Source organism: Mauremys reevesii, linkage group 2 (genome assembly GCF_016161935.1).
Source record: "Mauremys reevesii isolate NIE-2019 linkage group 2, ASM1616193v1, whole genome shotgun sequence".
In the NCBI taxonomy this organism is placed as follows: domain Eukaryota; kingdom Metazoa; phylum Chordata; order Testudines; family Geoemydidae; genus Mauremys; species Mauremys reevesii.
The window spans coordinates 217,226,511-217,240,815 of record NC_052624.1 but is presented as its reverse complement, the minus strand read 5'-3'; the positions used below and the strand labels follow the sequence as shown (position 1 = coordinate 217,240,815).

The 14,305-nt window shown below is 39.3% G+C and overlaps 1 protein-coding gene and 1 long non-coding RNA gene across 9 annotated transcripts in view; one reads left to right on the top strand and one right to left on the bottom strand.

Moving 5' to 3' along the window:
* SNTG1 (syntrophin gamma 1) overlaps positions 1-14,305 on the bottom strand; it is a 510,494-nt gene that overhangs the window by 88,898 nt on the left and 407,291 nt on the right. For 5 of the 6 annotated variants that reach the window (XM_039525348.1, XM_039525349.1, XM_039525353.1 and 2 more), the window contains one exon: positions 9,439-9,477. The exons of the other annotated variant lie outside the window; for it this stretch is intronic. In XM_039525348.1, the coding sequence (XP_039381282.1) occupies positions 9,439-9,477 (39 nt within the window). The remainder of the gene's footprint in view (positions 1-9,438; positions 9,478-14,305) is intronic. 6 annotated transcript variants of the gene reach the window in all.
* The window catches only part of LOC120398191, a 37,208-nt gene that overhangs the window by 7,105 nt on the left and 15,798 nt on the right, over positions 1-14,305 (top strand). For 2 of the 3 annotated variants that reach the window (XR_005594235.1, XR_005594236.1), the window contains exon 2: positions 8,600-8,672. The exons of the other annotated variant lie outside the window; for it this stretch is intronic. This is a non-coding gene — a long non-coding RNA (uncharacterized LOC120398191). The remainder of the gene's footprint in view (positions 1-8,599; positions 8,673-14,305) is intronic. 3 annotated transcript variants of the gene reach the window in all.

Sequence of the window (14,305 nt, the reverse complement as noted above, 5' to 3'; positions counted from 1 at the left end):
CTTTAAGAGTGCATTGATATAGGGCCTTAATAGATTTTCTTCCCTGGCCTCCCATGAAAAACAACACTATTATTTGTGGCCGGCTGTATATTTGTACATTCTAGGTCCCAGACTGAAGAGATTTAATTCAGATGATCAATATTTTAATATGATAAAATAAAATGATGCCAAATATTTTATAAAAGATATTAAGAAAATGAAAAATGAAATTAATATTTTATCTGAATTAGATGATGAAGTTTAAATATGCCACAGTGTGAAAAGGATACACTAATGAAATGTCTAGTGTCTACTGAGTTTCTGCTCCTGGTATTAAGATAATGATAAGAATAATATTAACTTTTGATAGCACTTAATCTGTGGATCTCCTTGCACTTTACCAAAGGAGGTAGGTAGCATTATTTTCATTTTACAAATGTGGAAATTAAGGCAAAAATAGGTGAAATCACTTGCCCTCATTCACCAAGCAGCCCAATGGCAGAGCTGGGAGTAGAACCCAGGTCATCTGAGTCACAAGCCAGCGCCCTATCCAATGGGGTGCACTGCCTCCCATCATACAAATCTCTCACAATTGTATTTCTTGTCCCACTTGGTGAAGAAAAGGGGAATATCAATAGTTGATTGTGATAGGTAAAGCTGTGCGGTGCTATATTCTTAAGAATTAGGAAGGGGAGAGACAGATCAGGTTTTCATAGACACCACGATATTATAGGAGGTGCAATCAGACTATTTGAGCACATATAAGACAAGGAATGAAAAAATAAGATGCCATTGCACTCATTTCCCCCCCCCCCCGCCCGTACATTGTAATTAAAAATCATTTCAAAAGGTTCTTGGAGTCCCATGTGTTCCTTCAAGAGCAGATACCACTAGTTAAAGTATCTGCTTCATTGGTTCCAATTAGTTTATTTAATTGACACAATTCCCCAAGAAATAACATTTGTGTAGACTTATTGAAGATTTTCATTCTTGTCTAATAAAACTAATATTATCCTTGGGAACTTTTAGACTCTCGCTCCATGCAGTAAAGGAGCCGTCACAATCAGTGGTTACAGTGGCTTTAGTTCTAACATCAGCTTCAGCTGAAAATTCAAAAATGATCAAAAAGAACAAATCCATGTTTGATAAGTACGCACTAGGCTGAAGTTATTAAGTTGAGCTTTACAGAGAGTTGGGTGTTCTCCCCATATTTGGCTTTTCTAAATATCCCTAGACATAAGGGAGAAACCTGCCTTTTACGTTGAAGTGTTATTGTGACAAGTTCATTTTTTGGGTCAGTCACCTCTTTTTGGCACCTTGTGTGAGGCCAGAGAGGTCCAGCACATGACCATCATTTGAGACATCTGTTTGTAGACAAATGCTCTGCTTGCACAACATTGTTTCTTTGTGAAACAGGCCTGCTTCAGTGCCTGTTTTGATGGCAGTTAAAAAAATGAAATCCAACAATAAAATGTAAGTGACCAGAATGTAAATGTAAAACTATTAAAATCATAAATGAACATTTGTTGCTTTAACAAGTGCTGCTCACACTATGAACTGTCAGCCCAAACATCTTCCACATATCACTTTTTAGAAAAAATAGAAATCCTTTATTTGTCTTAGTCATTTGTAATGGGCCTGTCATTGTACTATCTATACTTCCAATGAAAGCATCCAAGTTCTTTGAAGACTTAACACCAATATACAACAACATCTAAGACTTTTTTCTTTAAAAGACATACCAACAAACAACATTTGTTGGCGTTTACAAACCAACTCCAATATGGAATGAATATGATTTCAGATGGTAGTATCTGTTTGTGGCATGTACTGTTGACACTATGGAGGCGGCCACATTAGAAGTGCAGAGATTGAAAGGATGTGATCTGACCTCTCTTTCCTGCTATGTAATGCTCCATCTGTTCTCCCAGTTACCTCAATCCCTTTGCCAGTTGTATAGTAAACTGCTGTGGAATATCCCAGATCTCACTAACAGCTTCTCCAACACTCTGACCAAGTGACTCAATACAACTGCCTTCCAGCTATCAGATATTCTATACCCTTTGACAAGGAGTCCAATGGCCTTCTCAGATATTAGCTTCTCCCAATGGGCAGGCTTAATTCACTTGTAAACTATGTAGTATTCTGAGGGCTAATGTTGACAGTGCCTTTTAAATGGTTTGGTTCTCTACTGAGGTACAAAGAAGAGACACCTGCTCTGATTTATACTGAAACACGAGGTGGAGAAGACAAATGAGCCATACTTCTATTGGTTTAGGGAATCGCTGTCTTATAATATATGGAGATATACCTATCTCATAGAACTGGAAGGGACCCTGAAAGGTCATGGAGTCCAGCCCCTGCCTTCACTAGCAGGACCAAGTACTGATTTTGCCCCAGATCCCTAAGTAGCCCCCTCAAGGATTGAACTCACAAACCTGGGTTTAGCAGGTCAGTGCTGAAACCACTGACCTATCCCTCCCCCTTAAAGGAGTAAGAGTCTCAGAAGCATCTTACATTATATTATAAATTATATTTCATTCAGCGGACATCTTTTCTTCTACTTTACAGCACATCTCCCTGGAGAGAAAGAAGGGTGTAAGTTTTAAATATATGTATATTTCTTTTTTTGTTCAAGTGAAATATAAATACTTAATCAATATAAGACGTTCTAGGCCTTAAATTATGGAGTAATCAATGCCTAGTTGCATGTTTGGCTGTACAATGCAATACAAGGCAATGATCACCGCAGAATTTACAATAGGAGCTTCATTAGAGCTTCCTTCCTTAGAGGTTTTTAAGGTCAGGCTTGACAAAGTCCTGGCTGGGATGATTTAGTTGGGTTTGGTCCTGCTTTGAGCAGGGGGTTGGACTAGATGACCTCCTGAGGTCCCTTCCAACCCTGAGATTCTATGATTCTATGATTCCAGAGTCTTCCCCCCTCAAAATAAACCCGATCAAAAACTTCACCGTGACAGCAGATGGTGATAGTGCAGATGTACTGTAGGACCTGAAGGTTCATTAACTGTCATGAGATGCAGAGTGGCAATTCTGAGGAGCCACAGTTATGGTGTATTGAAAAATATTTAGCTCAAAAGACCTGCAAAGTCAAAAATCCCAAATGAGACAGAACATAAACACTGTTTCCTATGTACTGCTAGAATCATATTGAGGGTATTTTATCAAGTAACATCTCACTTTTTAGCAGAACATCCTGTTCCTTCATTTCACTTTTTAAAGTATTATAAAAGTGAGATCTTTTGGGAGGTTAGAATCTCACAATCGAAACATTTGTATGTTTCAGCAGAGATGTCTATCACTCAAACAGATGTTAACCTATCAACCTGCCCACATAATGACATTCACCTTTATGACTGGAGTAAAGATGCCTTTATTTCTCCCTGAAGCTGGCATTTTTGGTGGCTAATGAAATGGCTAATGGAATGGCAATATAGCAGAAAGAATGGTAAAGCTCCAGCAGTTTTTGGATGGTGGGTTGAATTTTCACCAGCTACAGAAATTTGCCTCTTAAAACAGAAAGAAACATTCATGCATTGTGTAAGCACAATGTGCAAATATTGGACAGTATATTCCAGTGCTATTTTCATCAATATAAAAAACTCTAACACATAGAATAATTACTTAAAGAGCAGTTATCTGATTTACTTATAAAGGTTAATCTTGGCTATTTCCTCTAAACAGAGTATCAATTATATCACTCAATAGCAGCTTCTCATGTACAGATCGTTTCCTTTTTAAGTGGGTCAGCTCATCGCTAATACCATGTAATTGCAATTTGTGCTTTGCCCCTATAGCACAGAAGGGTGATGATTATAATGTACTGGTGAAAGTGCAATTTAATGTAGAAGTAAATCAATAACATAGAAAATTACTCAGCTGATTACAACATACTCCCTGATATTGAATTTACCCCCAAGGTTACTGCCAGATTTAGTAAAGTGTGTGTGTGGGAGGGGGGGAAGAGACAAGTCTCAGGGTGCGTAAAGGAATTCCACAGCTGAGTATAACCAAATATTGTACAAACCTAACCAAATATTATAACTACTTCTCAGTGTGGGAGTGCAGTAAGGGGAACCCAAGGAGTCATCATCTCCTTGCACAGCATAGCCTCTGATGGCACTCTCCTGAGCACAGACTGCAGAGGCTGCTCCCTTTGCACACCTCAAGGGCTGCACTGCACTACCAACGAGGTTGGACATACTAGGGTGAGGAAATGTGCCCAATTTTAGTATGGTACATCCTGCGTAATCCCATGTGCTCCACAGAGCACAAGGAGGGATGCTTTCCTGCTCTAAGCAAATGGGAAATTCTGCACCTGAGACAAAATTTCTCCCCAGTCTTCCCTTGGAGCTGCACAGTTCTCTACCATCCACAGCACAGGGTTGTCCTTTAAAGATGCAAGCATTTTCTTCTTACCTGTGCTTGAGTTTCTTGATCCTTGAGGAGTCAGATTTTTTTTTGTAATTAAGAGAAAATAGAATAAAAACTGAGATCATAAAAAAATTGAAGCAATGCAGATTAGTTCAGGTATTTCTTTGCAAACTGTCTAGTAAGTAGACATAAAATAGATTAAGACTTGATTTTACATACGTAGCATCTTTCACACTCAAAGTGATCCTCCAAAATACTTTGCAATAATGTAATAACTGTGCTCAGAAAGCTACTGGAATGTTCCCTTAGCTCTTCCATAAATATGATCCTCAAAAAAAGAAGGGAATACTGATGAGGTTACTATCTTCAAAAAGTGTGATGAATCCTTGAATTACCAATTGGAGAGTATTTACAAATGGGCAGAAGAAGGGACACCTGTTTCATGATGAACTTGGTACTGCCTGTGTTTTAGCATCATGTAAATAATCCAGAGACATTTTAACACCTAAGATATAAAAAATGTAGTATACATTTCAAATTGGGAGACGAAATGGCTTGATTTTAATCCAATATGGGCCCAAACTAACTTTGAATCCAACCCTTTATAATTTTCAAGGATGATTATATTCAAAACTGTGAATGCAAGCCCTATCTCACTGGTATTAGAATGGATCCACGATGGATCAAAAACTAGAAAAATTTGGATGCCACTTAAATTTCATGAGAACAGAGGATTTTGAAAGTTTCAGTCTTTAAGAGGGTGCCAGGCCTCTGAAATTTTGGGTCAAAAATTTCACTTGGCAGCACTGAATATGTTACCATTGAATCCAAATTCAGCCTCTAGCTATGATTCAGCCTTAAATCTAAACCCTAACTCCATTATAGAACTAATTCTCATTTGAACAATATCTCAACACCATGTTAACCCTACAATCATGATGCACGTTCCATGTGGATCACAAATGAAAACTGAGAGTCCCAATAGCTGGTGAGGGAACATACCCAGAAATAGCAGTAAGGTCTCCAGCAGCTCGGAGGCAGGTGAATTTGGCTCCCCTTGCCAGGAAGGGTTGCAAAAGTTGGTAGAAAGGCCTGGTTCAGGAGTTCTCTGGCAAGCTGTGAGGTAGATTTCAGATTGAGATCTGTCCATTGGCAAGCAGTTATGGATTGATTAGGATGAACAGCATAGAGGAGGGTTGGGATACTCATGAAGGGGTAGTGTATGAGATCAGGACCTGCAAATGGATATACACTCCATGTCCTTTTACTGAGGAAAAAAACGTATATTAGTCTGCAGTGTTGTAAGGGTCAACAAAGAAGCCAGTGTTACTTTTTTGAATTCCCTCTAGCCTAATAATCTGTCTCTCTCAGGAGCTGACATTTTCAGTGCTTCATACAAGAGCTGCAAAACAGCAATGAGCTCCAAGAAAAGGTGACATCTGTGTTTCCTGTTCCACCTTGGCAGATCAAATATAGAAGCCTTTGGCTATCACCTTGAGATATTCTAATCTTACTGCCTATCTGATAATGGGCCTGATCCTCTTTCCACTGAAGTCATGGGATTTCTGCTCAATATATATGAAACTGTAATTTAAATCTAGGATTTTCTTCAATTACTTTTATTTATTTTATTAGATAGTATTAGATATGGAGAATGGATAGGGTTCAGAGAAAATAAAAATATCATTCAGTTTTAAGATTTTGCTTATTTTACAGTGGTATTTTCTTTACAGCCATCACTTCACTACTGTTATATTCTCCTTCCTCAGCCTCCTAACTTTATTCTCCCCATTTCCAAGAACCTTCCTGACACCCAGTCCCTTAAGGACACATCCTATTCCTTTGACCCTTTTCCATCATAGAATCATAGAAGTGTAGGACTGAAAGGAACCTCAGTAGGACTTCAGTAGACAGGACTAAATAATAACTAGACCATTCCTGAGAGGTGTTTGTCTAACCTGTTCTTCAAAACCTTCAGGGATGGAGATTTCACAATGTCCGTCACCATTTTGTTCTAGTGCTTAATTACCCTGACAGTTAGTAAGTTTTTTAACCTGAGCAGAACACAGAGAATGAAAAAGAGAGACACAGACAGGCTGAAGGACCTGCTGAAAGCATAATGTCTGACCTTAGAAGTTGAGGTTTTGGGGTCAGAAGTGCAAGCTGAAAAGAGTGTTCCTGGTGCTGCGATAAAAGAAAGTTTTTTGCTATTTGAGTCCTTCTGTGGACTTTACACATTCTTTGTAAATAAACAGAACTGCATCCAAGAATTGCACCAATTTTTCTGCCTAACTGGAACAACCTAAGAGACCCAACATTTTCAGCTAGCTGTTCAGCTCAAAAAGAGCTAATGCTATTTTAGCTAGCGCTTTTATAAAATGATACTTCAATATACATATATTTAATCACTTTCAATGACAATGAACTATTCACTCCCCCCTCCACCCACTAGTTTTTACAAAGTAAAATTGTGGCACCAACTCAGTCTCTTTAAATGAGATTCACAGTCTATATTTAAAGAAAGTTCACATTTCTGTCCATATTTTTGCACCATGAAAAAATAAACACCTAATATATTTGCAAATTTCACTGCCAAGGGAAAATTCTGTATGAAGCTTCTATACACCCAGATAAACATAGATGAAAAAGTCAACTAATTTATGTGCACCTGAAGCATTAATAATGTCTAAAATTAATAAAGTCAGATATTTTAGTAGCTGAAATTTTAGCAAAGGAGGATATTTATTAGAAAGTAAATGCCTACATATGCAAAAACAGCAATATCTTTTTGAATCTCACTCAATCTTTATATAGTCAGCAAAATATTTTGAATTTTACAACTCATTTTGATAGCCAAATAGTCATACAAGCCATTCCTTATTTGTAATGGTAAAATATAATATTCTCCATAACTTGTTTATCAGCAAATTTATTTGTAATAAAAGTTAGATGAAGATGTTTAAATTAGAGTAGCTGGTCAATATGGGCTCAGGGCTATAGACAAGCATATATGTAATTTTACTCACCTGAGTAGACTTATTTGCGTCATTGGGACTTCATGCATGTAAAGCTGTTCACATGTATTAGAGTAAGCAGGTTTGAGCCCTATCCTAGTTTCTCTTGTTGTTTACTATATAGCACCTTACATGTTCATGGGTTTTTAATTCAACATATAAAATAAGGAAGCTATTTCCCTTAAAGTGTTTGCACACTAAACAAATAAAAATATACAAAGTTTCAGCTAATCACTATAGCTAAAATATGATATTGTTAAGAAAATCCCCCAAACTAATTTCCCAGTCAGATCAATTTCAGAGTTCAAGATTTCTTATTACATGGGCACATTAATAATGTACTTTCATAAAGCAAAGCAGTTAGTTCTTGTATCCCCAAAGTTATTCAACTTCAGATAGACAATAACTCATTTTACTAAAATAAATGTGGAAATGACAATGATACACAAGACCATACTTTAATAAGCAGATAAATAATGTACTGTTAATGGAACAACAAAATGGCTTGATCCTTCTCTGAACTTCATGTTGATGCTAGCTGTATATTAGAAGACAGAAATTAGCCCTAAATTTGTATGTGACTGGAATCTTTTCCTCAAACAGATAGACAATATTCAATTAAGACCACACAATACTTATCTTCAGTAAAAAACAAAAAACAAAAAACAAACAAACAACAAACACTTTTGTTCAAATCAAGCCAGGAAGGACATCTGATTTTGAAATCACTGATCTCCCATATTCCTGCATCCTCATAGTTCAGTAAATTATTTCCTTTTTATATATGAAATTCTCTAATTTGTCTACCTCCTTTCATACCTCCTTGATATTTTGGCTGTCTTGCCTGAAATTTTCTATGGTAAGTCCTGAGGGAAGAATGAATTAATTGCAGACTCGTTTACAGATAGCATGACCAACAAGCTACTCAAGTCAAGAAAGTTATTTTTGCTTTTTAAGCCAATGAAACTCTAATGAAGAGGAACCAAATGCCATTCTAAACACTGGTACCTGGAGGTCCAGAATAGCAGAAAGCATTGCACAGTTATGCACTAGCCTGCTGAGCCATTATATCTATTATTTGTATTTGTATTATTTTTTGTTGATTGGTAATTACTGTTGAGCAATGAATTCATAAAAAAAATCCCGATCATTTAAACCTTAACTTGCTAGTTATCTTTTGTTTACTAAGCAATTTTGTCTTTCCTTATTTTCAGATCAGTCAGCAGCAATCTTTATGCTACAGAATACTAAGTGATTTTACAGTAACTGATCTTGAATAAGTTCAAGGTGAATTGACATCTTCAGTGAAAACAGAAGTCTTATAGATACTTGTGGCGCAACTGCATTCTCTACTTCTGTGGATGACTAACAATCTTTTAGGAAGAGAGAGAGGGAGGGAAAATTCCTTTAAAATCCAAGCCAGCTTTAATAATGAAAGTGTCACCAAAGAGGAGAATTCCTCAGAATGCCTTCATTCTCAAAACACAATAATCCTACCCCTCTTTTCATTATAAAAGTAGAAACAAACAGAGATGCATTTAGGAAACAATGGGAAAAATCCTACTTTTCTTGAACACCTCAACACCCCTTTATTTCAATGAACTAGTGCAGGGGTCGGCAACCTTTCAGAAGTGCTGTGCCGAGTCTTCATTTATTCACTTTAATTCAAGGTTTCACATGCCAGTAATACATTTTAACATTATTAGAAGGTCTCTTTCTAGAAGTCTAGGATACATAACTAAACTATTGTTGTATGTAAAGTAAATAAGGTTTTAAATATGTTAAAGAAGCTTCATTTAAAATTAAATTAAAATGCAGAGCCCCCCGGACAGGTGTCCAGGACCCCGGCATTGTGAGTGCTGCTGAAAATCAGCTTGCGTGCCGCTTTTGGCACGTGTGCCATAGGTTGCCTACCCCTGATATAGTGTAAAGGAAGCCAATTAAGATCTAGCATCCCTATCTTCTCTGGAAAAAAACAAAAACAGAGCAACAAAACAATTCCAACACAGGTGCTATGAGAATTATTAAATTTCCAAATATTTCTTTTTCTTACCTGCTGGTTTACGGGAAAATTCCTGTTGATTTTTTTTATCTATAAAAATTAATAAAAATTTGATTAATAAATATACTAAATAAATGCAACAATGAAAGGCATTGTGGATGACATCTGAAACACTTGTGAGATGTCCTCCAGATTACACTGGTGTAAATCAGAAGTAACTCCACTGAAGTTAATGGAGTGATACCAGCGTCTAACTGTTGTTAATGAAAGGAGAATTCCTTAACCCAATATATTGGACTGAGTGAAACAATTGTCCAAGCTTAAAGAAATTACAGTACATGCAACTTTCTTTCTGAATGCTACAGAATCAATGGAAAACGCTGCCATTAATCTCTATTTTTAGAAATTCGCAAACCTTAATTTTAAGTGTAACCTTTGGGTAATATTTCTGAAGCATCAAAATAGCTAACATCATGAGAACAGCTCTCAGTCCTTGAAATCATTCAAGGTACATCGGTCTAATAAATAGCAAATACCTACCTTTCCTAAAAACACAAGTTAAAAAGTAGAGATGATCCCACACTAAGCCCATGGAATCATGGGAAGTTCAGATGTCATGGCTAGTTGCTACCTCTATTTGGGTAGCACCAAAAGCCCAAAGCACAACACTTCCAATTATGGGAGAATCTGAATATGCAACAGACTTAGCTGTTCCTGCTAAGAAGTGTAAATTCAAGTGTGTGTGTGTGTGTGTGTGTGTTCATGCACGCACGTGCACGCACACACACACTTTCAGAACAAGCTTAAAGGGAGCAAATTTTGTAACTCTACCATCTGCATTCCTAGATGAGACCTTAGATTTGATTGCTAGAGTTTATTTTTTTCTCTCCTAAACTATCTTACTGCCAATAGTTTCTGTGTCTCGGGGGAAATGAGAAAAACACTATTCAAACATTAGAGGATCAACCGTATTGTCAACTAGGCATCAACGGTAAAGCCAGCCAGGTCCCCAAACCAGAACATAACATTTACACTACTCCAATGTAATGCGTGACATTTTATGGGAACATAAGATGAATCACTAGAGAATGTGTTTCCTCCAAAGTTTCTAATCTCATCTAAATAAACATCCACACATAAAGTAGAAAGAAGCACTTCAATGGGTAAACTTAACAAAGAAAAAATGTACTTTTCCACAGTATCAACCCCCTCAACGGGTCATCAAGCAGATATTAAACACTCTGCAAGTCTTGAACAGCCAGTTCCCACAGCTTTGTTATCAAAGCATATTTAACACTCTCAAAAATTTGCCAGCCGCTGCTGAATTTATTTTGGGTTTTGGGTTCACCCTGACCCCAAAATGTCACAAGTCTCAAAGCAAAGCCTCCCCACAAAAGTCTTAGTATCCTCTGTCTTCTGAGTTCATCCATGTCCAGGGAAAGAGAGTTGGAAGAGGAATATTCCAGCTGTTCCAAGATACTCAGTACAATTATTGGACACTAACTATCCTAAGGCACTTTTCTCAAGAGCAGGTATATTAAATATAGGCTACATTTACACTTACTGCAGTGAGTAGAGTGCAGACACTAGAAGCCCAGTTAGCATGGATATAAACAGGAGCGTAGATGGTGAGACATGCCTTACATGAGTAGAAGAGAGTGCCCTACACACCTGAACCCACAGGGTATATACCCTGCATGGCTCCTACCTGCCCAAGCAGTGACTCCCACATCTACACTGCTATTTTCAGCAGTGTGGTGTCCTGCTGCATCCCTGATGCCAGTGACTTTCCACACCACAATGAAAGGCTCCAGCAGTGGGGAAAGTTTCTGGCAGAGGGGAGGCAGTGGAGGAAAGTTCTAGCAGGGGAAGGCAGTGACAAAAGGCGCAAAGAGCAGCCAGAGCATTTTTCCACTGCCTCTCCCCTACCAGAGCCGTTTACTGTGGTGTGTAACTACACGTATAGTGCCTGCACTCTACATGCCACTATAAGAGTAGCCATAGCCATATAATAGATGATGTACAAAGATTTTGAGCCTTATGAGTTTTGTTCCTAAATTCAACATCTATAGAATACCCCTCAATAACTGTACCCATCATTACCTGTAGGTACCATTAAAGTCTTGCCATAATTAGGGCCCTACCAAATTCACAGCTATGAAAAACACGCCACGGACTGTGAAATCTGGTCTCCCCCCATGAAATCTGGTCTTTTGTATGCTTTTATCCTATACTATACAGATTTCACAAGAGAGACCAGCGTTTATCAAATGGGGGGTGCTGACCCAAAAGGGAGCTGCAGAGGGGTCACAAGGTTATTTTAGGAGGGTTGCGGTATTGCCACCTTCACTTTGTTGCCTTCAGAGCTGGGCAGCTGGAGAACAGCGGCCGTTAGCCAGGCACCCTGCTCTGAAGGCGACGCCTGACCAGCAGCAGCACAGAAGTAAGAGTGGCAATGTCAGACCATGCCACCCTTACTTCTGCACTGCTGGGCGGCTAGAGAGTCAGAGCATCTGACTGAGGGCCCACCTCTGCAGGCAGCAGCACAGAAGTAAGGGTGGCAATACCATACCAAGCACTTACTTCTGTGCTGCTGCTGGCAGTGGCTCTGTTTTTAGAGCTGGGCTCCCATCCAGCAGCTGCCACTCTCCAGCTGCTCATCTCTGAAGCAGCACCGGCACCAGCAGCAGCACTGGAGCTTTTCAAGATTTTTTTGTCCACACACATCTTCATGCACATGAACCCAGATTCTTGTAGCCAGCTGTGTCTGTTGGGGCTGCATATGCAACCTGCATGCCCCCCATATCTCCTCTATGATGGTACAGCATCAGACATATCCAACAAAACATGCAGATCTGTCTTTGCCATCAATTAGCCTTCTGTAACCACTGCTTTCCATGAGTGGCTGTTAAAACTGAAGACTCAGGTACTAGATATCTAAAATGACTACTCCAATCCCTTATACGGAACTTGGTACCTGCAATCAGACCTCTTAGTTGTGGCCAAAATAGTTAGGGGTCTTTGGCTGGCTCAAGAATGCCTTCATTACTGGGTCTGGCTAGACAACTTTGGGATACCAGGTGTAAAATGTCAAATAATTTATGAGACCTCTCCTGAATGACCTCCAGGAGATCTCCAGAATGCTGTTGTTCTTGTAAGGAGGTCCTGGAAGGCCCTGAAATAATTTATCATGGGTGTGTTAGATGTAATCATGGCCTTGCTATATAATCATCACCTGACATGAGTAATAGGCTGATCCTCATATTCCTCCACGAGGTCTTCCTCCTCGCTAAGAGGTTCTTGTTCATCAGACTGAAGAAGCTCCTGAAGGGATGATAGTAACTTCTAGTAGGAACTGTAGGAGGAGATGACCTTATTCTGGATCTCAAAGTTGTCAGATAGGGAGCAGATGACATAGGCTGAGGTTTCATGGAAACCATTAGGGCCAGGCCTGTGCCCCATAAGGGAAGGGCATATGGTATCACAAAGGAGGGAACCAAGATCTGTGGAAACAGGGACTTTGTCCATAGGCACTCCCAGAAATCAGTCTGGGTGATGGGAGGAGATCTCCTAAAAGAAGGGTGTCTACTACCATGCAGAGAAGAGAATGAAGATGAATAAAATCCTTCCAATGGAGAAGAGCCCTGATGTGTAGAAAGAGGAACAGCCTTAGATGTTACAGTACAACAGGCAGGTACTGGTACGGTTGAAGTTGAGTGGAGAGATATTTTCATCTTTAGTACCTCAGGCTCCAGTAGAGCTCTAGCTGAAGTAGACAAAGGAGAGATGTCCAGCAATGGAGACTCAGGTTCAGAAGTGATCATTAGGTCTGCCGAAGATGGGTACGCATCCACAGCATAAGAAGGAGATAGGACTGATGATGACAAAATACTGTGACCATGAGTCCCAGAAGTCTTGCCAGAATGCGGTACCAGCAACTGAGGTATATGGTACAGATGACAATGGTATTGAAGAAGCTATGTTGATCACTGAAAGTACACAACATGGAACCAAAGCTGAGGAACACAGTTCCCCACCCTAAGATGACTACAATATCAATATGGTTTTAAAGGAGCTGATTTAGGTAAGTCAGCAAGTTGAGACTCTGTCTTCTTCTTGGTTGGTACTAGGGATGGCAATCAGTACTGAGTCCCACCTGAAGATCTTTCAGGGTTTGGGCAGCAGGGCTGAGAGCTGTTTGTTAATAGCAGGCAATCTTTTAGAGCCTGCCAAGGCTCTTATATTCTGGAATGTCGTCTCTTGTAGCCGGGGCATTTTTTGAAAATGGCTTTGAAGCAGGAAGTGGCTGCTCCTGAAGGGGCACCTCAGCATCAGACACGCCACAGATTTTTTCAACCAAAAACAATTTTAGATAGGCATCACAAGGCTTCTGTGTGCGATTAGTAAAATAACTGCAAATGGCTCACTTGCTAGGGATCTGAGTCTCTTCCAAGCAGAACAAACCTTTTTTGTGCACATCATTAGCAGGCATAGCAGTCCCCAGGCAGCGCAGATCTTAAAGCCTGGAGACTGGCTCTCTCATTCCTCAGTACCAAGGTGAGACAAAGAAAAAAACTCTTGTTTGTTTTTTGCCACTGTGCTTAAATGAATTTATCCAAAGCTATAAAAACACTCCACTAACTCTAATAACCACCCTAACTAAACAAAGCTGTGGGGAATCAGAAGGATGTCTTAGGTTCTGATTTGCTCCCAGAGGCAGCAGGAATGAACTGAGTAGCAGTTGGGGCTGCTCTGTATTTTATACCCTGGTTGTAGGTGATGTGGGCTATATAGAGTGTGTGAGCAGCCCCAATATATACTACTGGCTAAATGATTCTGGGCTCAGGACCATGAAACGCACACACCTACAGTGGGATCCATGTAGCCAAATGGTAGGAGGAGGATCCTAAATCAGAAC